Source organism: Mustela erminea, chromosome 19 (assembly GCF_009829155.1).
Source record: "Mustela erminea isolate mMusErm1 chromosome 19, mMusErm1.Pri, whole genome shotgun sequence".
Lineage (NCBI taxonomy): Eukaryota > Metazoa > Chordata > Mammalia > Carnivora > Mustelidae > Mustela > Mustela erminea.
The window spans coordinates 15,175,031-15,202,340 of record NC_045632.1 but is presented as its reverse complement, the minus strand read 5'-3'; the positions used below and the strand labels follow the sequence as shown (position 1 = coordinate 15,202,340).

Below are 27,310 nucleotides of genomic sequence, written 5' to 3'. Positions count from 1 at the left end.
AGGCCATAAGAGTGGACAGGACCAGGGTGACAAGAGTGGAGGTGGGAAGAAATGGTCAGGTTCTGAGTATACTTTGCTGATGGACCAGACATTAGTATAAGACAACGGAGGCGGCACTTACTGTGGGACAACAGGTTTTGCGGAAAAGACCGGAGTTCGGTTTGGTCAAGACAGATCTCCAGATGACTACAGATATCTTGAGAGAAGAGATATCATGTGGGCAGTCAGGGAGAGGTTCTGGGCTTGAAACTGAAATGTGGGACATACATTTCCATGCTTATCCTAAATTCCTTAAGGGACCTACATGATCTGGACCCTGCTGATGTCTCAAAGTTCATCCCGCATCTTGCTAAGTTAATGGTTCTCTTTCTCTCCCTCTCTCTCTCTCTCTCACACACACACACAATCCTGGGCCTTCCATTTGCTAGCTATTGTGATTATGGGTAATTTACTTAACTTTATCTGCCCTCAGTATCTTTGTTTACAAAAGGGAGATCATAATAGCATCTGCCTCCTGTGCTCATTCAAAAAAAATTTTTTTTTAAATTAAGCATCTACCATACGCCAGGCTCTCTTCGACCTGCTGGAGATAACTTTTTCCCTGCCCCTCTCTACCTCCCCTTTCCACACAGCCTGTAAGCCATATATCCTGTCAGCTCAGCCTTCTAGACATCTCTCCTACACATACCCTTTCTTCTGTCCCAACCAAGACTCCCGCCCTGGTTCATTCCCAACACCTTTTGCCCAGGATGTTGCCACAACCACCACCCTGGGCTCCCAGACCCTAGTCTCTTTCCCATCAATCTATTCCTCGATGGCAGTAAATGGGCCATGCCCCTTCCCTTCTACAAATCCTCCCGTGGCTCCTCAATGCCCTTAGAACAAAGCCTAAGCTCCCTAAATGGCCAACAATATCTTCCGCGATCGAATTCACACAGAACTTCCCATTAGATCTCCTACACTACATGTCCCGCAGTTCACATTCACACAACAGGCTGCTTCTCATCGCTGCCTGTGCGCAAACCACCGCACCACGGCCACCGCAAACATCCTGTCTCCAGGTCTCAGCGCCGACAGCTCCTGCTCCTCCCAGAATGCTTCCCCACCGGTGCCTCGCCTGGGTTCCCTCCACGTCACACTCTGCCCCCTTTCCAGAACATCCGCTCTCCTCGCGTCATCGCCTGGCTCTCCTACCAACCGGGGCTTCCTGCGAGCTGAGACGGACACCACGGCTAGTGATGCTCCGCGCGTTAGGGCCGCTTTGGGCCTCAGCGCCTACCTCTTGCTCTGTGACCACAGACACCTAACCTGCACGGTCTCGCGAAGCAGCACCTTCGCCCACCAGCCGCACGCCTCAAAGAGCTCAACACTCGCGCACAGCCTTGCCGACGCTACCCAATCACGGCCTTCTTCTCCCCCATAGCCCGCCTCAAAGCATCCGGGCACACCCATCTGTCTCTGAATGCCTATTGGCCTCCCGGGAGCCCGTCCCTAACGCGTGAGCGAAAAGAATCCTGGTCTTTGTAGTCCTCTGACGAAAAACGGGAAAAGGGACTGCTACGTAGAACTCCATTTCCCAGGAAGCACCGCGCCCCAGTGGCGGGAGATGGTAGGTACCTTCGAATCAGGAGGCTCTTGTTTGGCCAGTTGGGAGACAAAAGTTTCCAGATTGCTATGGAAAGAGACCCACTTACCTGGAACCCCGGGTATATCTTTCTGCCCGAGAATCTCAAAATGCTTTTCTCCGTCATGGCTCCACAGGGTGAGACCAGACGTTGGGGATAAAGTCTGTACCCACTGCCTGCCTGCCATCCCCCGGATGGCACCAGTAAGGCCTGCTACATGCATTCAGCACCTGCTAGATGCCTGCCTGGCATAAAGAGCCACGCCCCTGCAGACTCTGTGGAAGCCCTGGCTTATTAGGGCAGATCCTGATATTTTCCAGAGACAGGCCAGAACTGGGCCTTTACTCTTTCAGGGTCTCTGTTTACCATGGAAAAGACAAACGTGGGCTAGGATCCCATCCAGGATCTCTGTCTAGGATTCCGTAGCCCCGGACCTTCTGCAGCACCATGTCTGCGCCAACAGCCATAACTTCCCCAGGGACGCATCCCACATGACAAAGCTCTTCTGGTACCCCCTCCCCAAACACCATTCCCCACCACGCCTCTGAGGGCCAGGTGAGGGAGCCGAGGCCCTGCAAACGCTCAGGCAGGCATGTGAGAAAGCTCTTTACTGGGGGGTACAGCAAGGAGGAGCAAGGCCATCTCCCCCTACCTGCCCCCACCCCCTCCTAGGGCCCGAGGGTGAAGGGGGTCTCCCCCCGACACCGGACCACCACTGTCTTTGGTACAATAAATAGAAAACAAGGGGCGGGAGAGGGGGCTAAGGGTCCAGTCCTTATGGGGAGGGTGCGCCTAGACCCCTCTCCTTGACCCCCTGCCCCAGGCCCCAATCAGTGCAGGCCTCACCCACCCCAGCTGGGTAGCAGCAATTCCAGTCAAGGGGAGAGATGAGGATGGGAGCCCAGGGCCCCCAGATGGGGGGTATGGCTTCAGGAGGGGCCCCAGGGAGGGGGCTGGGTCATGAGCTGGCTGCCGTGCTCTGGGGTACACCACGGAGGCCCAAGCGAGGCCCCAGAGTGGCAGGGTTATCAGGGGGTGGGAGGGGTGGACGACCTCCTGTCATCCGAGTCCGGAGGGCTGAGGCAGCCGGGTGCTGGGGGGCAGGCGCTGGGTGAGGTGGGGAGCAGTCTGGAGGGCCGCCCACCAGGCTCACATCCATCAGCTCCGGGGGTGGTGGTGAGGTTGGTGACGGGGGACGGCCAAGGCATCGGGGTTGTGGGGATAACTGGGCCCCGGCCCCTGGCAGTGACGAGGCGGAGGCAGGGGCCTGATGTGTCTTGTGGAGCACATCACCTCCTGCCCAGGGGCGCAGCGGCTGGGAGGGTGGGACCTAAAGGAGCAAAGGAACAGTGGGTGATGCAGACCCAGGTCTTAAAGTCCCAGATACCCCACTACTAACTTCCAAGTCCCCAAGGCCCCCAGTACCTGGGGGCTGTTCATCTCACAGTCAGTGATGGGGGGCCCAGGGCCCCCACAATATCGGTTGCTGTATCGGTAGGTCCGGTTGTCACTGGAGGAGCCACTGGAGCCTCCTGGAAGTGCCAGGGGAGAAAATGAGGAGAAACCTTAAGTGAGGAGAGGTGGTGGTAGAATCTTTCGCTGGTTGAGTCTGGTTCGTGACCCAGGCCCAGGCCTTGGGAGCCTATCTGAAGGATGGGGCCCAATTTTCAGATTACAGTCAGAGCTCAGTTCTGGGTATCAGAGTCCCAGAAGCAGTTTTAGAGGTGTGAGCCCAAGCTCAATTTCAGAGACCAGGTCAGAGCTCTCTTTGCCCCACCCATTCTTGAGTTCAGGGTGGCGCAGCTTCACAGCTCTAGGTGAAGGCCCAGGGGGCCAAAGTCTCCCAGTTCAGGCCAAACCAGAGCTGCCCACCCTCCCTCCCTCCCGTTTGGCCCCACTGGCACCGGGCACCCACCAGAGCTGGAGATGGAGCTGGCGGTGCTGGAGGAGGGACAGGTGTCAAGGGGTGCGGGCGAGGTGGAGGCACTGCTGCCTGCCGGGCCCGTGTTGGTGGCCTCATCAGCCGTGCGGCGGAAGAAGCCGTGCTGCAGAGCCCCCAGTGGGCTGATACGGGCGGCGGGCTCATACTCCAGCATGCGCAGCACCAGGTCCTGGAAGCGGAGGTAGTCGGCGGGGCTGTGGCCCGGCTCCCCCGCCCGCCGGCCCCCGGGCCCGCCCGTCTGCACGCCCAGCACCTCCTGCAGCCGCCGTGTCCCGGGGCCCTGGTAATCCTGGCAGGGAGGGGGTGGGAGGGGGGGCAAGAGAGTGGCCGTCAGTGGGCAGGAGGGGCAGGGAGACACACACGGGGAAACAGAGGCACAAGAGAGAAAGTGGAAGGAAAGAAGCTAAGAAGAGTTGTAGGGTGGGTAGGAGACATGGGTTGGGCTGGGACGAAGGAAAGGACAGACAAGGGGGAGAGGAAGGAAGGGAAAGACACAAGGGAGAGGAAGCAGGGAAAAAGGAAGCCCCAAGTGTGAGAGAGTGAGGGGCCACCAGGGTGGGAGGAGCGGCATGGGGCAGGGGCCGCACCTTCCTGAGTTCCTTTGTCCTTCGTAGGGTCCAGCCACCCCCAGGCAGCCGTTCAAAGTACTTGCGAGCCTTGGGTGCCTGGTCCAGCATGGGGGCTGGTGGGATGCCCAGCACCTCCACTATCCGGTTCATCTGGTCCACCTGTGAGCAGGTGGGCAGTCAGGGTTAGTAGGCCAGCCCAGCCGGGCCTCTGCCCCCTCCAGCACAACCCCCTCCCCAGGAGCACACCTCATTGGAGCCACTGAAGAGGGGCTCTCCGGTGTGCATCTCCACCAGGATGCAGCCCAGGGACCACATGTCAATGGCCAGATCGTAGGGTGTACCCAGGAGCACCTCAGGCGACCGGTAGAAGCGGCTCTGGATGTACTGATAGATCTGGGGGTGAAGCAGGGAAGAGGGCCAGTCAGAGGTCCCAGCCTCCTCGAGCAGTGCTGCTGACATACCCAAGACTAAGATGAGATTCTTTCCATGAAAACGGAGGATGGGGGTTCCAAACCTTGAGGTTATCAGCACCCACCTTCCAGGAGCCACTACCATCATTTTATTCATCAGCCTCAGAAGTCTCTGGTGGCCCAGTCTGACCCAGATCTCCATCCCGAGGCCTGACCATGGACCTCTCTTGGTTATTGAAGGTCAGCAGTGTGTGAGCCCAAGGCCCTTGCCACCCACCCAATCCAGACCCTTTTCAAGCCTCTCAAATGCCTGTTCACACGAAGCTGCAAAACTAAAGCACCCACCCTCCACTTCCTCCACAACATTAAAAGCACAGGGTCAGCAAACTTAGCCAAGTGCCACTCCTTGCTTACCAAGCCGACTCCACCCTGCCCCCTCCGAGGGCCCAAAGCTAGCCCTATCTCCTCAGGCTTCTTTCTTTCTTTCCTACTGGGTACTATACCCTGTGGCCCTCTCCTTTACCTACCCCATTCACTGGCCTTAACGACTCTGTGCCGCCAACACCCAATACTACCCTTCAAGCACCGGCCACGTGGGGCAGCACCGTACAACCCCCGCCCCGCCCCTCGGACGCCAGTCACCAGCTGGCCCTGGCCCCGCCCCCGCCCGGACCACACCCAAACCCACACCGGGAGCCCCGCCCCCACGCCGTCCCGCACCGCCCCGTGCCGCACCCGCTGGCCAAGCTGGCAGGAGCTGCCAAAGTCCACGATCTTGATGGCGCTGCGCTTGGGGTTGCAGAGCAGGATGTTCTCAGGCTTGAGGTCGCAGTGAATGATGCTGAGCTCAGGCGTGGCCAGGAAGAGCAGCGCTGTGCAGAGCTGCTGCGCCAGCTTCCGTGTCAGGTTCAGTGAGACGCCGCGGAAGTGCGTGTTGCGCAGGAGGTCGTACAGGTTGTAGGAAAGCAGCTCGAACACCAGGCACAGGTGGTTCCGGAACATGAAGTGCCGTTTCAGGTGCACTGCGGGCAAGGGGGTGGAGAGGGGCCGACGGAGGAGCTGAGGCTCAGAGAGGGCCAGAGGCGGCCCGGGGCACATAGTAATAAGAGAGGCTGGGAGCTGATCGGGGATTCTGCTTCTGCAGCTCTGGCCAAACTGTGGGGTGCCCACGGGAAGCGGCGGCTAGTCACATCAAGAGAATGATTTCCGTGATAAAGGCAAGTTCATTCTCTTCAAGTCTCTTGTCAAACTTTCTTTCTTTCTTTTTTTTTAAGATTTTATTTATTTGACACACAGAGTGATCACAAGTAGGCAGAGAGGCAGAGAGAGAGGGGGAAGCAGGCTCCCTACCGAGCAGAGAGCCCGATGTGGGCCTCGATCCCAGGACCCTGAGATCATGACCTGAGCTGAAAGCAGAGGCTTAACCCACTGAGCCACCCAGGCGACCCATCTTGTCAAACTTTCTGATAAACCAAAGAGAAAGTTTCCTTTTGGTGCCGATGGGTCTTTAATGCCCTTCTACATTTCCCATTTCCTCACTTAATTTTCTAACATTGTTTTAGTCTCAGTTCTGTTTATTTTTGTGCAGCGGACACTGGCTTTCCATTTAGGGTAAGGATGTGTATTTAAGGAAACACACTCTTTCAATGCACTTGCTTTTTCTAAGAGCAATGAGTACTGGAAAGAGGAAAAAGACTGACATAGATATTAAGAGGACAGGTGCTGGAGCCCATTGCCTGGTGAGATTACAGCCCCCGAGTACAAACATCGTGACCTTATGCAAATGATAGCATCTACATGCCTGTCCTCTTCTCCAAGCTGCGGGCCAAGATGCCCCTTCCCCCCAGGGCCGTGGTCAGACTGAAACCAGTTAATTCATGTAAAGTGCTTGCAATAGGCTTGCAGCGGTGAACACCCAATAAACTCCGACTGGCACCATCATGGGCATAGGACAAAAGTCAAGAAGGCGGCAGGAGAATCACTGATATCAGGGAATTGCAGACCAGCCCTTGCCCTAAAGACACCAGCCCCATTCCGTACTGGGAGTACCACTGCCCCAGGCCTCACCTATGTAGTACTTCATCTCCGTGTCGTGCTGGTTCATCAGCTCCAGCAGCCGCAGCTCAATCTGGGCCTGGTTCAGGAAGGCCTTTTTGTTCTTGATGATCTTGATGGCCACCAGCTCCTGGGTCTGATGATCATAGGCTTTCACCACCTGCCGGGGCGGGGCATGTCACAAAGTGAGGAAATGGGGGGAAAGGGATGTGGGACAGAGCAGGGCACCACTCTTTTGTGGGTCAACATCAGTGGGTGCCCCGATCCCAGGGCCAGAGTTGGGGGGGCCTCCCACACCTGGCCAAAGGAGCCTTTGCCGATGAGTGAGTCAATCTCGTAGCGCTCCAGCCAGCGCTCGCCGCTGCGCACAATGTAGTCGTGGTTGTCGTCATCATAACCATGATTCAGGACCTTCTTCTCCTTCTTGGTGCTCGAGTCCTGAGGTGGTGCCTGCTGGGCCCGCCGCTTCTTCTTCGCATAGTATACCTGCCCAGCCAGCCAGCCAGCCAGAAGATAAAGACAGCTGAGTGACCTGTGCTGGCAGCCAGGACCCTTCAGCCCCCAGCCAGGTCCCCTGCTCCCCAGCCCCCCACCCACCTCATTGATGTGCTTGTAGGTCTTGATGAGGTCCACGGAGAGTTTGCGCAGCGGAGCTGAGGTCGCGTCCCGGAAGGCCAGGGGCAGCCTCCGTGGCAAGAGCCGCACATCAGGCAATACCTGTAGGCCGGGTTGGGGGGTGGGCACTGAGGATAGACCTTTACCTCGGACCATGGGAGAACCCTCTGGGTGGCTGGGTTATTGTTACCACACACGGATTTACTTGGTTCCTGTGTGACAACCACCAAGATATAAATTCCCCAAGGGCAGAGACTGTCTTGTTCTTGCTGTATCTGCAGTGCCTAGAGCAGGGCCTGGCACATAGTGGGTGGTCATCAGAGATTTGCTGAGTGAATGAATGATCAACTGTTTACCCTTGACCTTTCATCCCACACCTTTACTCCTTTCTGAACCTCTGTGGGAGAGATCAGATAAAAATGTGGGCTGTCCTTCCCAGTCCTTCACCTGAGACCATCCATTCTGGGTGTCCCATCTTGAGGGCTGCTATCAGGCTTTACCCTCATCCTGTGGGATCGCCCCATCCCTCACCCCCAACTCGGCATGTTTCTGCCCAGCGTTTTGGGATCCAGCAGCCTGGACCTCCCACTCCATCGAGCTTCATGCTCTACAGTTCAGAGCCTTGATAGTGTCCACCCTGGAATATTGACTCTATACCCTTAGATGCTGCTGGCTCCAAGATCCTTTTGGCTCAGACTTCACTGCCTTTCACCCTGCCAGCCTGTCTTTTACTCTGGACCTTTTTTTTCCTTTGTCAACATTCATTGAGTGTTTCCTAGGTGCCAAGCTTCGTTCTCTGCATTTTACATGCATTTCATTATTGTTTAACCTCACAGCAACCCTGTGAGGTAGGTATCATTCTTGGTTCTGCTTTACAGAACAGAAAACTAAAGCAGGGAGAACCTGAGGCATTTAACCACCATGTCAGGATTTGAACCCTGGCTCTCCAAACAGACTCGGCCAGCAACTCCTCTATTCTCTTCCACTCCAGATGGGCCCTTCCTGCCCCTGGGGAAGCTAATCTGGGCAACCAAAATATCTTTCACCCCCAAGACCCTTCTATCCCCAGCCTCCCCCTACCCCAGGCAGGTGAGGAGCCAGCTGAACGCATACCTGCGTGTGCTCCTGGGGCCCCGGGAAGCCAGAGAAGGGACCATGGCCTGGTGGAACGGCCATGGTGGGCTCAGAGGGCCGCAGGGGAGCGAGGCCTGGAGCGGGAGCCCGGCCGGGGGGCGCCTTCTCGCATCCTGCACCTCGGCTGCCACCGCCGCTGAGACCTGAGAGCAGGCGGGAGGCAGGGGAACAACATGGAACAAGGGGATGTGTGGGACAGGGCCAGGCGGGAAAGAGGTGGACATCATAAAGAAGGCAACACAGAGGGAGAGGAGAGAAAGGACAACAGGTGGCAATGTAGAAAGGGGAGAGAGGGTGGGGTGGCGGGGGGGGGGGACAGCGGAGCCCCTCAACAAATGATTACCAAATAAATGAAATTGGTGGCGCAAAGAGGGGACCATATGAACAGGGATGATTGAAAGCCAGGCAGGGATATAGGGCATGACAGGAAAGGACAGAAAGACACCAATAATCGGGGGGAGGAAAAGAAGAAAAAGAAACCACAGACAGTATAGGGAGTAGGGTTCACTCTTTGGTTCCCATTTTTGCTTGTGGCCCTCCCCAGTGCCCCCTCACACAAGATCCCTGCACTTCAAGATCTACCCTTCCCAGTAGATCCCTAAATCCAGAGAACTCTAGGATCCCCCAAAGATCTCCCCCAGAGAACTCTGGGTCCCCTCCAAACCCATAGCAGAGTCCTCTGCAGGCCCCTAAAACCACATCAGGGTCCTGGGGACCACACCAAGGTTATCCTGTTATATAGGATAGTCCCTATATAAAAGAATCCTACTCCTATGACATTCTCATGCATCAGGGCACCCCCTTCCCAGGGGAACCTCCCCATAACATGCCAAGACCTCATCTCTATACCATTTTCTCCCACATCAGCAACACCCCCCCCCCCCCCCCCCCCGCAAGGTACTTTCTCTGTGCCACATCAGGGATCTTCCCCATATGGTCCATGGTCCCCTTCCCAATCAAGGCTCACTTTTCCTGATGGGAGCAAGGAGGAGGCGTCTCTTCACTTGCCCTTCTCTCCCCTACACTGGATCTTCCCCTACTCCCCCATCCAATATTCCTACCAGGGCCCTTTCTCCAGTTACTCTTCTCTACATCAGAGTCAATCCACAATTGTGCCCATTCCTAGAAGGCCCCCAGAACCAAATCCCCCAAATATCACATAGAGTTCTCCCCTCCCAGAGTACCTGCCACACCAAAATCCTCTCCCCACAGGCCTTCTCCCATGTCAATCCCTTTCTCCTATGCCAAGCCTGGCCACTCCAGGATCCCTCCTCTCTCTTGGCGCTCCCCCGCCCCTCACCCGAAACAACCTCTTCCCTGGGGCCCTCCCACAGCAGGACTGTCTCTCCCAGCACCCACCCCCTACCCGGGTCAGGGCTGGCGCGGGGCCCACGGGGGGCTGGGGCGCGGTGGGGCCCCCAGTGGGGTGGGCGAGCGGCCAGCATGGCGGCGGTGGCTGCAGAGAGGAGACGGCCGCCTGTCCCGGCCCGGCCGGCCCGGCAAGCCCCGCGGCGGGGAGGGCAAGCGGGACAGGCGGCCCGGTGGGTGACAACAGCAGCCGCCGCCGCCGGGGGCGGGGAGGAGAGGGAACGAGGGTCAGCCCGGGGCACGCGGGGGAAGGGGGAAAGCAGGTGGACGGGGGAGGGGCGGGTTAACCCTCGCCCCGCCGGCCCCGCCCCGCACAGCCACCCGCCCCTGGGGACCCAGGCGTCCCGCCCCCCACCCTGGAGGCCCGCCCCGGTCGGCGGAGCCCCGGCGGGCGGGGCCGGACTGAGCTTGGCAGTCCGCACCTGCCATGGCAACAACCGTGCCATTGGTCTCTGCTGCCAAGAGCGCAACCAATCGCAGTTCAGAACGGCTGTTGCTAGGCGACGACGATGCAGCCGGAGGAGCGGAGCCCAAACAAAGGGCGGGAGCGGGGCCCCGCTACCCCCTCCCAGTCGCCCTCCCAAAACTGCTCCCTCGGGCTCGGCCCCTTCCAAGAACCCGACTATGAATAGTCAGGCACGGCCTGCACTGCACCTGCCCGCCGCCCCCTGCTCTCCTCCCTCGGCCTCGTGCTAAGTCTGGCGGCGACGCGGGCAGGGCGGGTTTGTACTGCCCCCTTCCCGCAAGCTCGTGCCGCCCCACCTGTAACCGCGTTGTTACCTGAGGGCGCGGGCAAGGGGACTCAAGCTGCTCGGGAAGCCCGAGCTCAGACCTGCCCACTGGCTGAAGGTATCCGGCGGACACGGCGAGCCAGGGCCCCGATTACCCAGTAATGCAACCAGCAAAATGGCGACCACAACAAACCGGCCCCCCCACCCCGGGCTCCGCCCCCACCCCCTCCCTTCCCCCACGTGACCAAGGGTAACACTCCGCGCCTGCGCGCAGCGGAGCTTACCGGCAGACATGCACAGTATGCTATCAACCCCGCCCAGGCGTCAGAATCCGGGTTACGACTGCGCAAAAGCCACCCAAGAAAGGGGCATGCGCACGAGCGACCGGATGAAGTTGCCCACCCCTACTACCGCGCCAGTTGACGAACGGCGCACGCGCACTGTGGAATGGCGGTCGCTGTTCAGCCCACAGCGGTGACGGCTGAATTTTTAAAGAAGGCTGCGCTTGAACTCACGACTGCGGTATCAAGACCTGCGCTGAGATCAAGAGGTCCACACTTAAGCGACTGAGCCACCCAGGTGCGCCTGGATGAGTCTTTTAATAGAAAAACACACGTGAAACAGTAGCAACATAATCTCTTGACAATCCAGATGGCCAGGGGTTCAGTTCTTCACCTTGGGAGGTGGCCTGTGAGAGGAAGGAGAGAGGCGATTCAGAGCTTGTCACCATCTGGGACACTCCTACCAACGGCTGACCTGCAGGGCTCGGTCTGCGTGGGCTGCCTGCCCCTGCTCACCTGTACACACCCACCACCACGGCGTGGTCTCTCTCATAGGGCTCTAAGGTCAGCTGCTCCTGGGGCTTCATGTTCTCCTGCTGCATCTTCTTCACTTCAGAGGCAAACACAGCCTCAGCAGAGGCCGTGGAGTCAATGCAGTTGGCCTACAGAAGACGGAATTTAAGTTTGGGCTCTTTTCCCTTTTTTTGGGTGCTCTTTAAACCAGCAGTATTTGTTTTCATTGGAAACTCCGTGAAACTCAGGTTTTGGAAATGTAGGGAAAGACTTCGTTAGAGAAGTTTTCCAATTTGATTTGGACTTCACACAGAGACCTATTTATCTTAAAGCCAGTGTTTTAATTTTATATCCAGGTTTTTTTTTCCTTTTTCACCTCTTACTTCCTTTACTTTAACAATAGTAAGTAATAATGTTGAGAATACTAAAACAAATGTAACAAAAGGCTAACGAATGGTGAATCTGGCTGAAAAATCCCTACTTCAAAATAAAACATTTTTCAAATTGCATCTAGCATTCATCTTAAGTTTATTTTAGGGGCGCCTAGGTGGCTCAGTTGGTTAAGTGTCTGCCTTCAGCTCAGGCTATGATTGCAGGGTCTTGGGATAGAGCCTGGCATAGGGCTCCCTGCTCAGCAAGGGAGCCTGCTTCTCCCTCTCCCTCTCCTGCTTGTGCTCTCTGCCTCAAATAAATATTAAAAATAAATACATAAATAAAATTTTATACCAGGCTCTATTCTAAACACTACATATATATTGATAAATTTAATCCTTATATCAACACTAAAAGAGATATGACTAATCCCTCTACTTGACACGTAAAGAAACAGGCAGGCACATAGGTTAGGTAACTTGCTCAGAGTCAGTGCAAGCTGGAATTCAAAATCAAATGGTCAACTCCACGATCATGCACTTGACCATTCTTTGCCTATTTAAACTGAAAGCCTTTGAGTTTTATAGACATTTTCCATCATGTGCTATTTGGAGGGCGGGCAGGGATAGAGTCTGGGAATAGACTGTCTGGATTAGTAGGATGGAAGGCCCCCTGTTTTTGAGTAGCTGCTTGGCAGTTACAAAGAAGATACTACCACCCCATCTTAAACTCCTCCAAGCCCCGCACCTTAATAGAAATCACGAAGTGTCCTCCGTTACGAAGGAAAGTGTGAGCATTCAGGGCTACGATCCGGGTCTGGTCTGGCTGGGCCACGTCGGCAAAGATCACATCCACCATCGCTAGGAAGAAGTGACAGTTACAAGCTGGATCCACCCCACCTTCCCAGCTCCTCCCATGAGGCCCCATCACCAGCAGGTTCCTGCCAGAGTCCTCCCTGCTTCCAGTCTCCCTTCACACCACCAATCCCCCTCCCTCCATTGTGCTCCCAGGATGGGTCCAAAACCCAATCACACAATCCACTCACTCCTCTTGTAAACCATGATTGCCACCTCCTCTGTGGCCAGCCCTGGGCCAGGTGTGGGGGACACAGAGACAAGTCAGACCCGGACCCTGCCCTCGAGACACTCCCAGGTCTGGGGCTGGGGGGAGGGGAGACAGACACGTCATCAAAAAGGCAAGTAAAGGTGAGCACTTATTGGCAAAAGTGTCTGCGGGACTGTCAAAAGTGACATACATTGCAGAACAAAGGGTATAGTATGAATGCATGGGGGGGAAAAACAACTCAAAACTAGAGGAATGCAAAGTATTATTTTTAAGCCAATGTGACTGAATAAAACAATCAAAAACATAGTATAATGAAAACTGATTTTTTTAAACTGGGGAAAGCAGACAAAAAATTGCTTGTATTGGTTACCTCTGAGGGTGGTTTACAAGGAATTCCAGTTTTACATTATGCTTCCAATTTTTTCTTTAAACACAGTAATAGTCACAATGGGTCCCTCTAGGCCAGACCACACTCAGTTTATCCTTTCTGGGTTATGATCGCCCCAGGTGATGAGTAGGAAGACCTCTGAGGAAGGCTGTTATACGTAAGCCAGGGAAGCATATCAAGTACCATATTTTAGAGGGAGGCGGGACGTATGAGGGTGCCCGATACCCGAGCTCCACAACCCCACCCAGCTCCCCTCACCCTCTTCATTCCAACAGACTCAGAAGGTCTGCTCATCCACTCTGATTCCATTCCAATCAGGGCTCTGGCCACCTCTTCCAGACACCCTGGTGTGGCCTGGCCTACACAAGCTGAGCCAACCCCCAGAGCCCTCACCGATGAGCATGCGGTACTTGTGTGGGTGCCGAGCGTCCTCGATAACAGGAATAATGTTGGTCCTCTTCTTGGCCAAGTTAATGAGGTCACGGCCAGAGCGGTGTGAGAACTCGACTGCATAGACTAGACCGTCCTAAAATAAATCAAATAATAAAAAGACTGGTTCCAGGGGCACCTGGGTGGCTCAGTTGTTAAGCATCTGCCCTCAGCTCAGGTTATGATCCCAGGGTCCTAGGACAGAGGCCTGCCATCAGGCTCCCTGCTCAGCGGGAAGCCTGCTTCTCCCTCTCCCACTTCCCATGCTGTGTTCCCTCTCTCGCTGTCTCCCTCTGTGTCAAATAAATAAATAAATAAAATCTTTAAAATCAAACAAACAAACAAAAAAAACACTGATCCCAGTTCTTAGATGGGACACCTACTTTTGGACATGAACACTGCATGTAGCGTCCCTTCAAATGCCCGAATCAAAATCCTGCCGTTTGACAACTGTTGTTGCCAAGGGTTATTCGATCCCTCTTGACTTGATCTGAGAGCCCAGTCCCCCAATACAGGCCTCAAACGAGGAAGCCAGGGCACAGCAATGAAGTCCTAACAGCTTACAATGGGCCAGGAACTGCTCTAAGTACTTCACAGGAATTCACTCCTTTAGCTTCAAGATATTCCAGAGGGTAAACTGAGGCTCAGAGGGTTTCCATAACTTGCCAAAGGCCATCTCACTGTTAAATGCCCACATCAGAGCCTGGGGTTTTTAACCACTAAATGACACAGCCTACAGTCATGCGGAGGAGTGGGGGGATCCTGAAGTGAGCTGCGCTGGGGTCCTCTAACCAGGGAGCCTGCACAGTGACACAGAAATGCAGGCCCAGAAACTGACACCTGTTCTTTTAAGAGAAACCAGAAGACCAGACTTGGGGGCAAACGTTTTGAAAGAGGGCAAACAATTCCAACCGTCTCCACCCTGAGCCCCTCTAACTGCACTTACTCCGCACCCATGTCCCTTCCCTCTAGATGAAGAACTCATGAGTGAGACTAAATGAGGCTTTGGAGACCGGATGCTTGGAGCTGCTCTTTCTCCCACAGGTGCTCTCCAGGAAGGGCCTAGCCCCAAGCCACACCTCTCCCTCCCTTCCACCTCACCACTTGCCCTTACTCACCCCTCCTTCTCCCCCCATCCACTCACCGGGCCTACAATGTCAGAGACGTGGGAGACAGTGGTGCCTGATGCAGCCCCAAGGTAGAGCACCTTGGCCCCGGGCTTGATATGGATCTGGTCCACGCCGCCCAGGATTGCTGCTGCCAGCTTGGAGCGGAAGGGGTTCCAGGCACGGTACTCGATTTTGTCATCTCCTTCCTAGGCCGGGAGAGGTGGGGATGGAAGACAGTGCCAGGCTTTTCTGCTAGACCCCACTGCCCTTCGCCCCAGGGCTCTGAGCGCTTGTTCATTGTTCAAGAAATAAACACAGGTACACATCAGTGACCGTGACAGCCGCAGGGCCTGCCCTCTCATGGAGGTTATCAACTCAGGTAGAAGGAGGCAGGGACAGACCATAAACAGAGAGACGAGAGATCACATCCGTTAACAGCAAGACCTGTGCATTCATTTGCCAAACTTTCGCTGTGCCAGCACAGACTGTGGGCCAGACCCTGTGCCAGGCACTACGGAGGAACACTGAATGAGACCAAGACTCCTGCCCTCAAGGAGTAAGTATACACTGAACTAACACATATGGGACAGTAGCCAGGGACAGCTGCTAGGGCAAAGGTCAAGTCAGGAAAGAGGAAATGAAGTAGGGGGAATGGGCTGAGGGACAACGGAAGATGAGACAGGGTGACCAGCGAAGAGCCCAGAAGGAGGCACTTGCAGTAGACCCAAAGGAGCTGCGGGCCAAGCAAGTTATCTGGGGAAGTGCATTCGAGGCAGCAGGAAAGGCAGCAGAAAGCCCAGAGCAAGAGTGTGCCTGGCCATTAAGAAAATGACATGAGATAACAGGGTGGCGGGTGGGCAGTGACGGCTGCTTCTGACAGATCAGGTGGTGTAAGGTGGCCTTGTGAGAAAGGGAACCAGCCACACGCACACAGCTGGGAGAGCCGTACTCCAGGCAGAGGGAGGAGAGAGGAGGTCCGTATGGTCAGAGGGGAGACAGGGGGAGCTGGAATGTGCAGGGTCTTCTGGGCCACACTGAGGACCCAGGACCCACAGAAGTGGGGATCTGACTTCTGGATTAAGATGATCCCCCTGGTGGGGGCAGGGAGAATAGACCGCTGGCCACCCTGTCAGCAGGGGCTCTGCTCTCACCGCAATAGAGACTCTCTTCTCTCCATATACTGATTCTCCAGGAACCAGATTCTTGGTGACAAGGGCATCTTCCTTTCCTCGACAAATGAAGACACCTAAGCGAGGAAAACAGTACAAGGTGAAGACCCTGGGCCGCACCCCACCACACCCCACCTTCGGCAGCTCCCGGCCCACCTCACTCACCTTCATGCCGATGAGGCTCCACCATCACATTCTTCCCTGACTGATTTCCTCTTTTTCCTCCCCGACCGCGACCCCGGTTGCCACCAGACTGGAAACCTTCACGTGCAAGGCAGGGAGGCCGTGAGAGAGGGAGATCCCATGACCTCTTCCCTCCCCGCACCCCGAGCCCAGGCAAAGCCTGTGTCACTTACCACCTCGTCCTCCTCCTCCTCCTCCTCGGCCTCGGCCCCTAAAGCCGCCACCCCGACCTCTGCCCCCGCCAAAGCCTCCTCGGCCTCCACCACGACCACCACGGTCACCGAAGCCCCCTCGGCCACCAAAGCCACCCCCACGGGGGCTGAAACCTGTAATGGCAAAGAAAGAGGAATCAGAGCACGATGAGGCTGGAGAAGTTACGTCTCACGATTCCACCGGGAGGGGTCCCTGATACCGCCAACAGCAGAAAATTCAGGGGCCAACCCAGAGGTTCCACCGGCAGATAAAACTGGGGAATATTCATCGTCAACAATCACAAGGATCTACAGTTACACGCAATAGGTAAATAAATCTTAAAGAGTCATAAGTTAAGTGAAAAAGCAAGTTGAAGAAAACCACATCCAATACAGTATCTCTTATAAAGTTCAGCAACAACTAAAATGAAATAATGTCAGGCTGTAACCCACAAGCCACGCCCCCCACCCCGCCATCCCCAGGCAAGAGGATGATAATGTAAAACTCAAAATAGTGGGGATTCGGGTAGGGGTGGTACACCTAGGTACAGGGAGGTTACTGTCAAAGTTCTGCTTTTGTGGGTCAGATAGCAAATCTGCAGAATCCACTCTATTTTCAGTGTTAGCGTGGAGCAGCTCATTGTGGCAGCAGGGGCCCCCAGACCCTGGCAACATTTCCACTCCCTCCCACCCCCTGAACTTGGGTCTGGAGGGCATGATGTCTTTCCTGCTATCTGATCTCCCTGCTCACAAACCTGCAGAAGTCTCTCCCACCTCAGGGAGAAAAAAAACAAGAAAAAAAAATTGAATTGTCCTTTATGGGTGAGTGACAATGTATAAACAATTTAGGGCTTGTCAACAGGACTGAAAGTTGAAGGGAAAAGATTCAGGGAGACCTGATTTTCATCAGCTCAGGTCAGAGCAAACCCGTCCACTTCACCAAGCCCATAACAATGGCGGAAGCAGATGGAATTCTGGTGCTAACAGATTCAACAGTTGACTTTTCTGTGCCAGGGTCCCAAGCTCAGCCGTACGTTCGGCAAATCCCATGAGTTGTAAGATAATAGTGTAAATGTTGGTGATGCTTTAAGATGATTTCACTTGATGTCAACTATTCAATAGTAAACTTGCCAGAGTTTTTGTAAAGATGCATTACTATGTTCACACACTAGGAAAGCTTCATGTATCATAATGCCATTAAAAATGAAAACATAGGAATGCCGGGGTGGCTCAGTGGGTTAGGTTAAGTGGCTGTTTTCAACTCAGGTCATGATCTCAGGGTCCTGGGATCCTGAGAGCCCTGCATCAGGCTTCTTGCTTTGAAGGCTAGGACGGGGAGTCTGCTTCTCCCTCTGCTCTCAGTACCCCACCCCCAACTCCTGTGCTCTCTCTCTCAAATAAATAAAATCTTTAAAAAAAACCTTTTTTTTTTAAAAGATGAAAATAAAAAACTTTTTATCGGTATTACTAATTTAAGTGTTAAAAGTTAAGTCTGGGTACTCCTGAAGAGTTGGCCTACCTTTACTCCCTAATGTTCTCTAGAGTCTCCTGTCCACACAGCAGCTAGGGATTGACCTTTCCCAAAGCACGAAATCGGATCTCTTCATCCCCCTGCCTAAATCCCTTCAGTGGTTTTCTGTCATGTTGAAAATGCATCCAAAATTCCTTTCTCTGGCTTCCAAAGACCGAAATCAGTGACTCTCACCTTTGGCTAAACTCTGGAATGGACAGATCCTGTTTAGGTGTCTGGTGTAGGGGCCTGAGCACAAGGCTTTTTAAAGTTCCCCAGGTGATTTTATTTTTTATTTTTTTATTTTTAAAAGATTTTATTTATTTATTTGATGGAGATCACAAGTAGGCAGAGAGGCAGGCAGAGGGAGAGAAGGGGAAGAAGGCTCCCCACTGAGCAGAGAACCCGATGCAGGGCTCGATCCCAGGACCCCGGGACCATGACCTGAGCCGAAGGCAGAGGCTTAACCCACTGAGCCACCCAGGCGCCCCCTCCTCAGGTGATTTTAAATGTGCAGCCCAAAGAGAAACCACCACCACCCAACTCTGGCTCCCGTTGACTTTTGTGACCTCTCTCTTTCTATGCCGGGTTCTTTGTGCTCTTCCTCCTCAAACTCCCTCTCCAGCTTCTAAACTTTTATTTTTATTCACTTATTTATTTAATTTTAATTAATTATTATTATTTTTAAAAGATTTTATTTATTTATTTGTCAGAGAGAGAGAGAGGGAGAGCATGAGCAAGCAGAGTGGCAGGCAGAGGCAGAGAGAGAAGCAGGCTCCCTGCTGAGGAAGGAGCCGGATGTGGGACTCGATCCCAGGATCCTGGGATCATGTCCTGAGCCGAAGGCAGTGGCTTACCCCACTGAGCCACCCAGGCATCCCAAAACCTTTTTATTCCTGCTGTTCCCACTGCCTGGGTCCTGGAGACATTTGCTAGGCTCATCCACTTGCTCACTGCGCTCAGATCTCTGATGAAACGTTCCTTCCAGAAGGGCCTTTGGGCTGCCTACCTTTACCCAGCTTTCTTGTTTTTCCTATCAGTCATCACACATGGCACTCTTTATTACTGCCTGACTCCTGCACCAGAATCAAGGCCCCAAGGAATCGGGATGTTTTAGTTGTTTTGCATCCCCAGAACCATGCACGACGCTTGGCACTAAGTGGCTCAATAAACATTCAGTGAGCTGTGTGCCGATGACTCCTACACCCCTGCGTTCTGCCTCAGGGGGAGAAGCATCCTCTCTGTTCAGGAAGCAGGTGATGGCATGGTGACGAGAACCCTGGTCCCCTCCCCTTGATAGTTCACGTGTCCCATACAGGGCAATGGAGATGCCACTCCCAACCCTAGAGTGTAGGGATGGTTCATGGGAATCCTGCAAAACTTCATCTGTAAGACCGAGATACGGTGATAACACAGCACCCACCACATGGAGCTGCAAAGAATAAATGACTTAATATGCACAAAGCACTTCCCTCAACACAGCGCCTGGCACACAGTTTGCATAGGAGTGTTCAAATGAAGGGAGGGAGAGTCCCCCTCCCCTCCCTCTTAGGGGAGACTCCACTGGGCCTAAGAGACTCTCAATCCAGGCCTGTGGAACAGAGACCCGAGAAGTGCGGCCACGGCAGGGGGCATGGGGGCACGGGTGCCAACTCTCAGGCCCAGATACTCAAAACGTATCTTAATTTGTTTCAGGTCCTGGGGAGCTTACAAAAATGTACTAAAAGCACCCACTCCTCAGGGAAACTATACATTCGCACATGCTTTTCCAGGAGTTTTAGGAGGAGGTTCCCTGGTTTAAACCCTACTCTCCGCCCACAATCTGCCAGCTCAGAAAACGGACACTCCATCCTTCGGGTTACACATGCCCAAGCCCCGAGGGCTCCTTGACCCTTCTCTTATACCCACATACAAGCTGCTGGCTCTATCTTCAAAATACATTTCCAAACTGGGACAATGTATCAGGCGGATCCACTACTACCATCCTGGTCCAAGGCTGTCACCTCCCAGATCACAGCAACAAGCTTCCCACTGATGTGCTCGCTTCCACTTCTGCTCCCCTGACGTCCTTCACACACGCACAAGCCAGAAGGATCCTTCTAAATGCGTCCGTCAGACTGCCATCACATCCCTGCTCAAAATCTCCCCAAGGCTTCTTCTCTCACCCAGACTCAATCCTTTGTAAAGAGCTGATTCCTTTTTCTTTTTTTTTTTAAATTTTATTTATTTCACAGAGATCACAAGTAGGCAGAGAGGCAGGCAGAGGTTGGGGGTGGGGGGAGCAGGCTCCCCTCTAAGCAGAGAGCCCAATGCAGGGCTCGATCCCAGGACCCTGAGATCATGCCCTGAGCTGAAGGCAGAGGCTTAACCCACTGAGCCACCCAGGCGCCCCCATGAAGAGCTGACTCTTAACAACTTCTGCAACTTCATAGCCTAACACAATGAGGGAAGGGTTAGGAGGAAGGTGTCTCCTCCATTCCTGGGGGGAATCAGATTATAGGGTGCCTGCCTGCATGCCAGTGTCTGACGGGAGCTACACAGTCCAGCACCACCCCCCCACACCATTCTATCTGATCTCCAAATTCTGAAAAGAAAGGGAGTTTCACAGGGGATACAAGGATCCACAAACCCAGCTGCCCCGCCCACCAGATGACCCCATATCTCCACACACTGAGGGAAAAGATTAAGGGATAACAAAGATCTGCACTAGGAAACAGACCTTCTGGGTCAGTGGGAAGATTTCCTCAAACTCTAGTGGAGCAAGTTGCGGGGAGGGGCACAGCCTGACTTAGAAAGACCTAAGACGCCACGGAGAAAGACCCTAATTTTGCTACTCTTAAGAAGAACAATAAAGGGGCACCTGGGTGGCTCAGTGGGTTAAAGTCTCTGCCTTCGCTCAGGTCATGATCCCAGAGTCCTGGGATCCAGCCCGGAATCTCGGGCTCCCTGCTCAGCGGGGAGCCTGCTTCCCCCCCACCCCCACCTGCCTTGTGATCTCTCTCTGTCAAAATAAATAAAAAATCTTAAAAAAAAAAAGAAGAACGATAAAGCTAACAATTAGAAACAGCACTATGTGTCAAGCCTTGTGCTACTTTCCCCCCAGCTTTATTAAGATCTGACATATGGCATCGTGTAAGGCTACTGTGTACAACCTGTTGATTTGTACACTTAAATATTGCAGAAAGATTACCACGATATGCTATTTTTTCTTAATACAATCTTGCTAAAATTATAACCGGAAACCATTTTACTGATAAGAAAACTGAGATTCAGAGAGGTAATGCCACTTGCCCAAGGTCACACAGTATCTTAAAAAACAAAGCTAGCACTGAAATTTATGAACTAAGACCTTCCTACTGTCAAAGCCTGGACTATCATCAATCTTCCACCAGGGAGGTGGGGTGGGTTCATGAGAACCTCGGGGAAAATCAAATGAATAAAATCACTCATGTCCTGTGACTATTTCCCCCTCACCCCCCACCCCAAGCTAAGCCTATCTTGGGCTTGTGAAGGTTCATCTCACCCGAGTTGAGAATCACGATCACTCAAACCTCAGAGACTCGCCTCTCGGGAGAGTAGAGAGCGGGAAAGTGGGACAGAGAAAGCTACACACTGTCAAAGCAGGAGTCTTCATTCACTTGGGCCCTCTCTGAGAAGCTGGCCCGGGACCTAAGGGGATGGATGGTCGTTGCGGCGGGGACACAGAAAGCAAACGGGAGTTCTCCTGGACCCCAAATCGAGACTCTCCACCTGTGAACCAAGACATTAACCCCAAATCCCACGGCCTGAGATCCAAGCCCCCAGATGCCTGAATCCAGACTCTGGGTCAGCACTCCCGACTGCCACCCCCAGCCCAACAACTAAGACCCCTAATGACGGCCTCTGTGAGATGAATCCTAGTTCAGGAACCCCCCCCATTTCAAGCCCAATATGCTCGACTCACGACTGTAACCTCCAAAGCCAGTCACACACCTCCAGACCAGAAACCCGAACCCCAAGCTCGGCTACCATCACAAGGCGGAACCAATACCGCCTAGCCACAGGAGACCGGAACCAGGACCCCGACCCCACAAGACACCGGAGCCCCTGCCCCTAAGCCAAGGCCCCGCCCCTCCGACGCCGGTCGGGCGCTTCGATTCCCGCCGGCCCCAGCCCCTGACCCCTGACCCTGGACCCCAACCCCGGCCTGCACCTGGCTTCATGGCGAGAGCTCAGCTCCCCGGCTCAGGACTCTGGAGCGACCCAGACTACACGAGTCTGGAGCTTTCGCACGTGGAAAGGAGCGCACGCGCGGCAGCGTACGGCGCGTGACGCATCTTCGCAACCCCGCCCCTCGGAGCCCCGGCTGCTTCCGCGGCACTGTGTGCGCGCTGTGGGCGGGGCTTCGTGCACCTCGGACGGCACCGCCCCCCTCCGCCGTTTTGGCGCTGTCTTTACGCGCAGCTTACGCTGCTTGCGTTGCGGTCGCTACGGTGATCGCGCTTCCCGCGTCCTCTTCGCGATTGTGAGTCTCCAGGTAATCCGGGCTCATCAGCAGGCCTTTGCACGCCTTGTGCCCTCTGCTTGTCTTCTCTATTTCTTTTCCTTCTTTATCTTTCTTCCTTACTTCCTTCCCTCTTTCTCTCTTCCTTCCTCCTTCCTTCCCTTCCTCCTTTCTTTCCTCCCTTCCTTTTTTCTTTTTCTTCCTTCCTTCCTTCCTTCCTTTTATTTATTTATTTATTTTTTAAGATTTTATGTATTTACTTGCAAGCAGGGGGAGCGCCACAGGAAACGGAAGAAGCAAGCTCCAGACTGAGCAGGGAGCCCGATGTGGGGTCAGTCCCAGAGCCCTGGGATTATGACCTGAGCCACCCAGGCATTTCATCTCTTCTCTATTTATAATTAACTACCTAAGGCCCCTCTATACTGGAAAACTTTCCCTGACCCATTCCCCCGCTAAGAACAGGGAAGACTCTGGGCTTAATATTATAAGCATTTATGCACCAGGTGCCCTATGCACTGAGAATATAGCAATGAACACATCCAAATCCCCACCCTTCTGGAGTTCATCTTCTAGTGGGAGAAACAGATACCAAGATATATTAGAAACAGAAACCAAGATATTGGAAGGCAATAAAGGTGCTTTGGAGAAATAACAGCAGGGAAAGAAGAGAGGACTGTTAGAGGAGGGGTGACATTCCTTCACTGGTGGTCAAGGAATGCATCAGGTGACTTAAGCAAAGAGCTAAAAGAGGTGAGGAGTGAGATATGCTCCTGTCTGGGGAAAGAGAGTTTTAGGTAGCGAGGATTGTTTGTGCAAAGGGCCTGGGGCAGGGAGGGTATGGAGGGTTGGAGAAGCAGTGAAGGGTGTGGTTGGGGCAGAGTTAGTCCTCAGAGTGGAAGGAGACGAGAGCAGGGAAAGTTGTGTGGGGCCTTGTGTGCCATGGGGAGGACTTTGGCTTTTACTCTGAGTGATCTGAAGCTATGGAAGGTTCTTGAACAGAGAAGGGTTGTGATCTGACATGGGAGCACTCTGTCTGCAGGTGGGAAACAGTGTGGGAGTTGCCCTGAAAGCAGGAAGACCAAGGGGGAGACTGCTGTGGTGGATCAGGTAGCAGACAAGGAAGGACAAGATCAGGGTACAGGCAGGGCAAAGAGGGAGGAGTGAGTGGATTCTGCATAAGTATTGGGAATTTGTGACTTGTAATTTTATAATATTAATATTTATCCTCATATTCATTCCACAAAGCAAAACAAGTGCTACTATGAGAAATTACTAAAAACCTCCAGGAGAATGAACTGGTCTGTCCCATTCATTGCTGTATCACCCAGTACCTAGAACAAGGCCTGGCCCAGAGTAAGTGCTTCACTTGGTTGTTCTCTCTCAATCTCTCTCTCTCTCTCTCTCACACACACACACACACTGGCCAGGAATTTTCAGAGATTATGATTTTATTCATTTTAAAACTTTTTGAAATACTACATGCTTACAGAAACGTGCATGCAACTGTGCAGTTTTACGAGTTATCACAAAGGGGGGAACCCATATCACTGCCACCCAAGCCCACAAAGAGGGCATTACCAGTACTCTTAAAGCCCCCTTGTGACCCTTCTCTTAGGTCTCTCTCACTATGTACCCTGTTCCCACCTTGCTTTCTTCACTTCATATCCTGGAGATCAATACTGTGCAGTGTATACAAATATACCTTATTTTACCTTCATCTGCAGAGTTGTCCATCATGTTAGATCAACCAGTCCCCTACTAATAGACATCTGGATTGTCTTTTTTGTTGTTGTTGCAGGTTTGTTGTGAAGCTTAGAAATATTATATATGAATAACCTGACATATTGAATCATTCAACATATGTACATTTCTTTTTCTGTTAATTGCCTGTGTATATCCTCATTTTTTTTTCCTAATTGGACTGTTATCTTTTTCTTATTGATTTGAAGGAGCACTTTTCATACTGTGGATATAATCCTTTACTATGTAAAGGATTTACTATGCAATCTTTGCTCCAGGTTAATCATTGGTCATTTACTCATTCAATAAATATGTACCGAGCATCTACTATGTGCTAGTTTCTGGGAATAAAGTGGTGACTGTGGGGCCCCTGGGTGGCTGAGTGGGTTAAAGCCTCTGCCTTTGGCTCAGGTCACGATCCCAGGGTCTTGGGATCGAGCCCCGCACCAGGCTCTCTGCTCGGCAGGGAGCCTGCTTCCTCCTCTCTCTCTGCCTGCTTCTCTCCCTTCTTGTGATCTCTGTCTGTCATATAAATAAATAAAACCTTTAAAGTGGTGAATGAGACAGATGTAGTCTCTACCTTTGAGTTACTTCTAATTGGGCAGAAATTCAAATAAATGTAATTTTGAAGTGTAGTAAATGCTAGGAAGGAAAGAAGCAAGCAGGCAAGCATCTGGGACAGAGGGTAACAGAGGGAATCCACTTTAAGTGAGGTGGCTGTGGAAGGCCTCTCTAAGGTAGTAACATATAAGCTGACATTTGAGGGATAAGCAGCAGCTAGTCATGTGTCAAGTGCACAGAAGTGAAATGGGAAAATTTGGCATGTTCAGTACATTGAAAGAGCAGGTTTCCAAATCATAATTGGCAAGGCAGCAACTGGAGATGAGTCAGAAGAGGTGGACAGGGGCCTTATAGGAAAAGGTGAAGAATTTGATTTTATTATAAGAGAAATATATAGCTAATGGTCCCTCTTACATGTTAACAAGAGTCATAGAGTAGTGGTGAGAATGGATTGCAAAAGGGGAAGAGCAGATAGGGGTCTGTTGGCATTGTCAGCATGAATGAGGGTGATGCTTGCACTGGTGGGCTTAAGAAAGTGGATATGCTTTGATACAACCCAACAGGGTATGTTGATGAACTGAGGTGGGGGGCAGGAAGGGAGTAATCAAGAATGATCCCTGTTTTCTGACTGCTATGGCTGAGTGGAGGCAGTGCTATTCACTGAGGTGAGGAAGGCCACTGTGGGAAGGCTGGGGGACGGGGCTGGAAAAGAAGAGGGTTTCAAATTTTTTTTTTTAAGATTTTATGTATTTGACAGAGAGATATCACAAGTGGATAGAGAGGCAAGCAGAGAGAGAGAGAGAGAGAGAGAGGAAGAAGTAGGCTCCCTGCAGAGCAGAGAGCCCGATGTGGGACTTGATTCCAGGACCCTGAGATCATGACCTGAGTGAAGGCAGAGGCTTAACCCACTGAGCCACGTGCCCCAGGATTTCAAATTTTGACTTGTGGATAGGATTGACAAATTAAATCCCCACTCCAACTCCATGAGGTGGGTACTTTCATGAACTCTGCTTTAAATATGATGCTGTTGGGGCATCTGGGTGGCTCAGTTGGTTAAGCATCTGACCCTTGGTTTTGGCTCAGGTCATGGTCTCAGGGTCTTGAGATGTGGGAGCCCTCATCATGCTCGGTGCTCAGTGGGGAGTCTGCTTGAGAGTCTCTCCCTCTCCCTCTCTCTCTGCCCCTTCCTCTGCCCACAACTCTCTCTAAAATAGAGGTGGTGTTGAGTGACTGAATCCCTTCAGAATTCTTATGTTGGAACATAATCCCCAATGTGAAGGTATTTGGAGGTGGGGCATTTGAGAGGTGATTGGGTCGTGAGGGTGGAGCTCTCATGGATGAGATTAGTGCCTTTATAAAAGAGGCCCCAAAGGGCTCCTTTGCCCCTCTTCCCTGTGAGGATACATGAGGAGAGAGCCAACTATGAACAGGGAGCGGGCTCTCACCAGACACTGAGTCTCCTGGTGCCTTGACCTTGGACTTCCCAGTCTCTGGAAAGGTGAGAAATAAGTGTTTGCTCTTTATAAGGCATCCATTCTGTGGTATTTTGTTTTAGCAGCTGCACAGACTAAGACATACGAGGAAACTGAGTGGCAGAGAAATTCACTTGTTGGACTATAAATGATAAAGCTGGAATCTATTCATCCTTCTTTCTACTTTCGACTCCTTCCCTCTATCCAATTGTTCATCTTCTCATCTACTCTTTTAATTATCCATGTCCCTATCTTCCCATTTCTCCACGCCCCATCTGCCCTTCCATGTCTCCTTCCTCCTTCCCTTTCTCCTCCCTTCTACCCACCCATCATCCATCCATCCCTCCCTCCCTCCATCCATCTATCCAACCATCTTTTCACCCCCCAAATTTATTGTGCAGGCATCTGGCAGCTGCTGTGCAAGAAGGAAAGTCGGGGAGGAGGAGGCATGAGACAGACACACTGGCATGCAGCTTAGCCTGAGATATTTATTCAGTGCTCTTGCAGTTGGCCTTGGAGACTCATCAAAGGGGTACAACAGTGTAGGGGCACACATGGACACTGTGCACCCCCCAATTATTCAGTCTCCAGGAGGCTCAGGTCCTGAAGTCCTCATTCCCAGTAGATGACTGACCAGCTGTCACTGTAAGAGACAGACTCTTAGCATTTCCTCTTGCAGACTGAGCACTTACCCCGACTGCCCACTTCCCATGAGGACCCAGGTGCCCCTGCCCCAAGTAGCCTGGCTTCTATGCTATACCCCTCACCATGGGGAGAAGTCCTGCGTTCTCCAGATGTCCGTTGTCATTTTCCGGAGTCATTCTCGTCATTGGTCTGGTCCCCGTCAAAGTTTCCACAGACCCCACACAGCTTCCCAGCATGGGTTTCACTGACCATCACAGCCAGCTTCCCTTTGAGGTCAAGCCATACCTGGACCCCTGCCTTCTGGTTAACGCTCACGGAGCCATCGGGATTCTTATGTATGGACACAGATGCTGATAACTCAGCTGGGAGGGCCACATGGATGCCATTCACCTGGTGGTGGTAGGGGAAACACAGGTGAGACTAGAGCCACAAAAGAACTGGAGGGTTACCAGGAAGGAGCCTCCAAGCAGGAAAACAAGTTCAAGGAGCAAAAGCAGAGACACAGGTGCCAAAGGAGACAAAGACATGGATAGAGGCATGGTATGGACAGATGCCATACATAAGCTAGCTGGAGATTTGGACAGATGGTTAAAAGGACAGACAGTTGACAGAGAGATGGGTCAATGGATAAGTAAGGATGCAAAAAACATCTCAAGGGCAGCTGGGGTGGTGAGGAGCACTTTGTACCAGACAGATAAACACACAATCCAACCCCAGCATCATCCTTTCTGGTTCTCTTTTTCAAACAAA

At 52.8% G+C, this 27,310-nt stretch overlaps 3 protein-coding genes across 9 annotated transcripts in view; all 3 read right to left on the bottom strand.

Moving 5' to 3' along the window:
• Positions 1-544: 544 nt before the first annotated feature.
• Positions 545-10,673, bottom strand: DYRK1B (dual specificity tyrosine phosphorylation regulated kinase 1B). Of its 5 annotated transcripts, XM_032323958.1 has the most exons (12): positions 9,717-10,492; positions 8,330-8,493; positions 7,199-7,318; positions 6,899-7,087; positions 6,614-6,761; positions 5,282-5,568; positions 4,383-4,529; positions 4,155-4,295; positions 3,821-3,856; positions 3,541-3,736; positions 3,051-3,157; positions 545-2,955 (listed from the first exon to the last, which is right to left on the bottom strand). In XM_032323958.1, exons 1-12 carry the CDS (start codon positions 10,162-10,164, stop codon positions 2,584-2,586), a joined length of 2,355 nt encoding a protein of 784 aa, XP_032179849.1. In that variant the 5' UTR covers positions 10,165-10,492; the 3' UTR covers positions 545-2,583. The 5 variants fall into 5 exon arrangements, with proteins under 5 accessions (XP_032179849.1, XP_032179852.1, XP_032179848.1 ...); XM_032323961.1 differs by lacking the exon at positions 9,717-10,492 and adding an exon at positions 10,499-10,673 and having other exon boundaries at positions 3,541-3,856; XM_032323957.1 differs by having other exon boundaries at positions 3,541-3,856.
• Positions 10,674-11,007: 334 nt separating this feature from the next.
• Positions 11,008-21,984, bottom strand: FBL (fibrillarin). 2 transcript variants are annotated; one of them, XM_032323964.1, is made up of 9 exons: positions 21,852-21,984; positions 16,132-16,284; positions 15,941-16,036; positions 15,758-15,852; positions 14,642-14,812; positions 13,462-13,594; positions 12,363-12,475; positions 11,247-11,392; positions 11,008-11,137 (listed from the first exon to the last, which is right to left on the bottom strand). In XM_032323964.1, exons 1-9 carry the CDS (start codon positions 21,859-21,861, stop codon positions 11,113-11,115), a joined length of 942 nt encoding a protein of 313 aa, XP_032179855.1. In that variant the 5' UTR covers positions 21,862-21,984; the 3' UTR covers positions 11,008-11,112. The 2 variants fall into 2 exon arrangements, with proteins under 2 accessions (XP_032179855.1, XP_032179853.1); XM_032323962.1 differs by having other exon boundaries at positions 15,941-16,042; positions 21,852-21,983.
• Positions 21,985-26,383: 4,399 nt separating this feature from the next.
• FCGBP (Fc fragment of IgG binding protein) overlaps positions 26,384-27,310 on the bottom strand; it is a 42,175-nt gene continuing 41,248 nt past the window's right edge. For both annotated transcript variants that reach the window (XM_032323862.1, XM_032323863.1), the window contains 2 exons: positions 26,683-26,950; positions 26,384-26,558 (listed from right to left, as the gene is read on the bottom strand). In XM_032323862.1, the coding sequence (XP_032179753.1) occupies positions 26,720-26,950 (231 nt within the window). In that variant the 3' untranslated portion in view covers positions 26,384-26,558; positions 26,683-26,719. The remainder of the gene's footprint in view (positions 26,559-26,682; positions 26,951-27,310) is intronic.

Coding starts and splice junctions, on each gene's coding strand:
- DYRK1B (XM_032323957.1), bottom strand. CDS start 10,164: ATGGCACGGTTGTTGCCATGGCAGGTGCGGACTGCCAAGCTCAGTCCG. Junction 8,494..9,716: donor CCGCGCCAGCCCTGACCCGG/GTAGGGGGTGGG, acceptor GCCTGCTCTCAG/GTCTCAGCGGCGGTGGCAGC. Junction 5,569..6,613: donor GGAGATGAAGTACTACATAG/GTGAGGCCTGGG, acceptor CCTTGCCCGCAG/TGCACCTGAAACGGCACTTC.
- FBL (XM_032323962.1), bottom strand. Junction 11,393..12,362: donor ACTTCGTGATTTCTATTAAG/GTGCGGGGCTTG, acceptor CGTCTTCTGTAG/GCCAACTGCATTGACTCCAC. Junction 11,138..11,246: donor GTGGTGGTGGGTGTGTACAG/GTGAGCAGGGGC, acceptor TTCCTCTCACAG/GCCACCTCCCAAGGTGAAGA.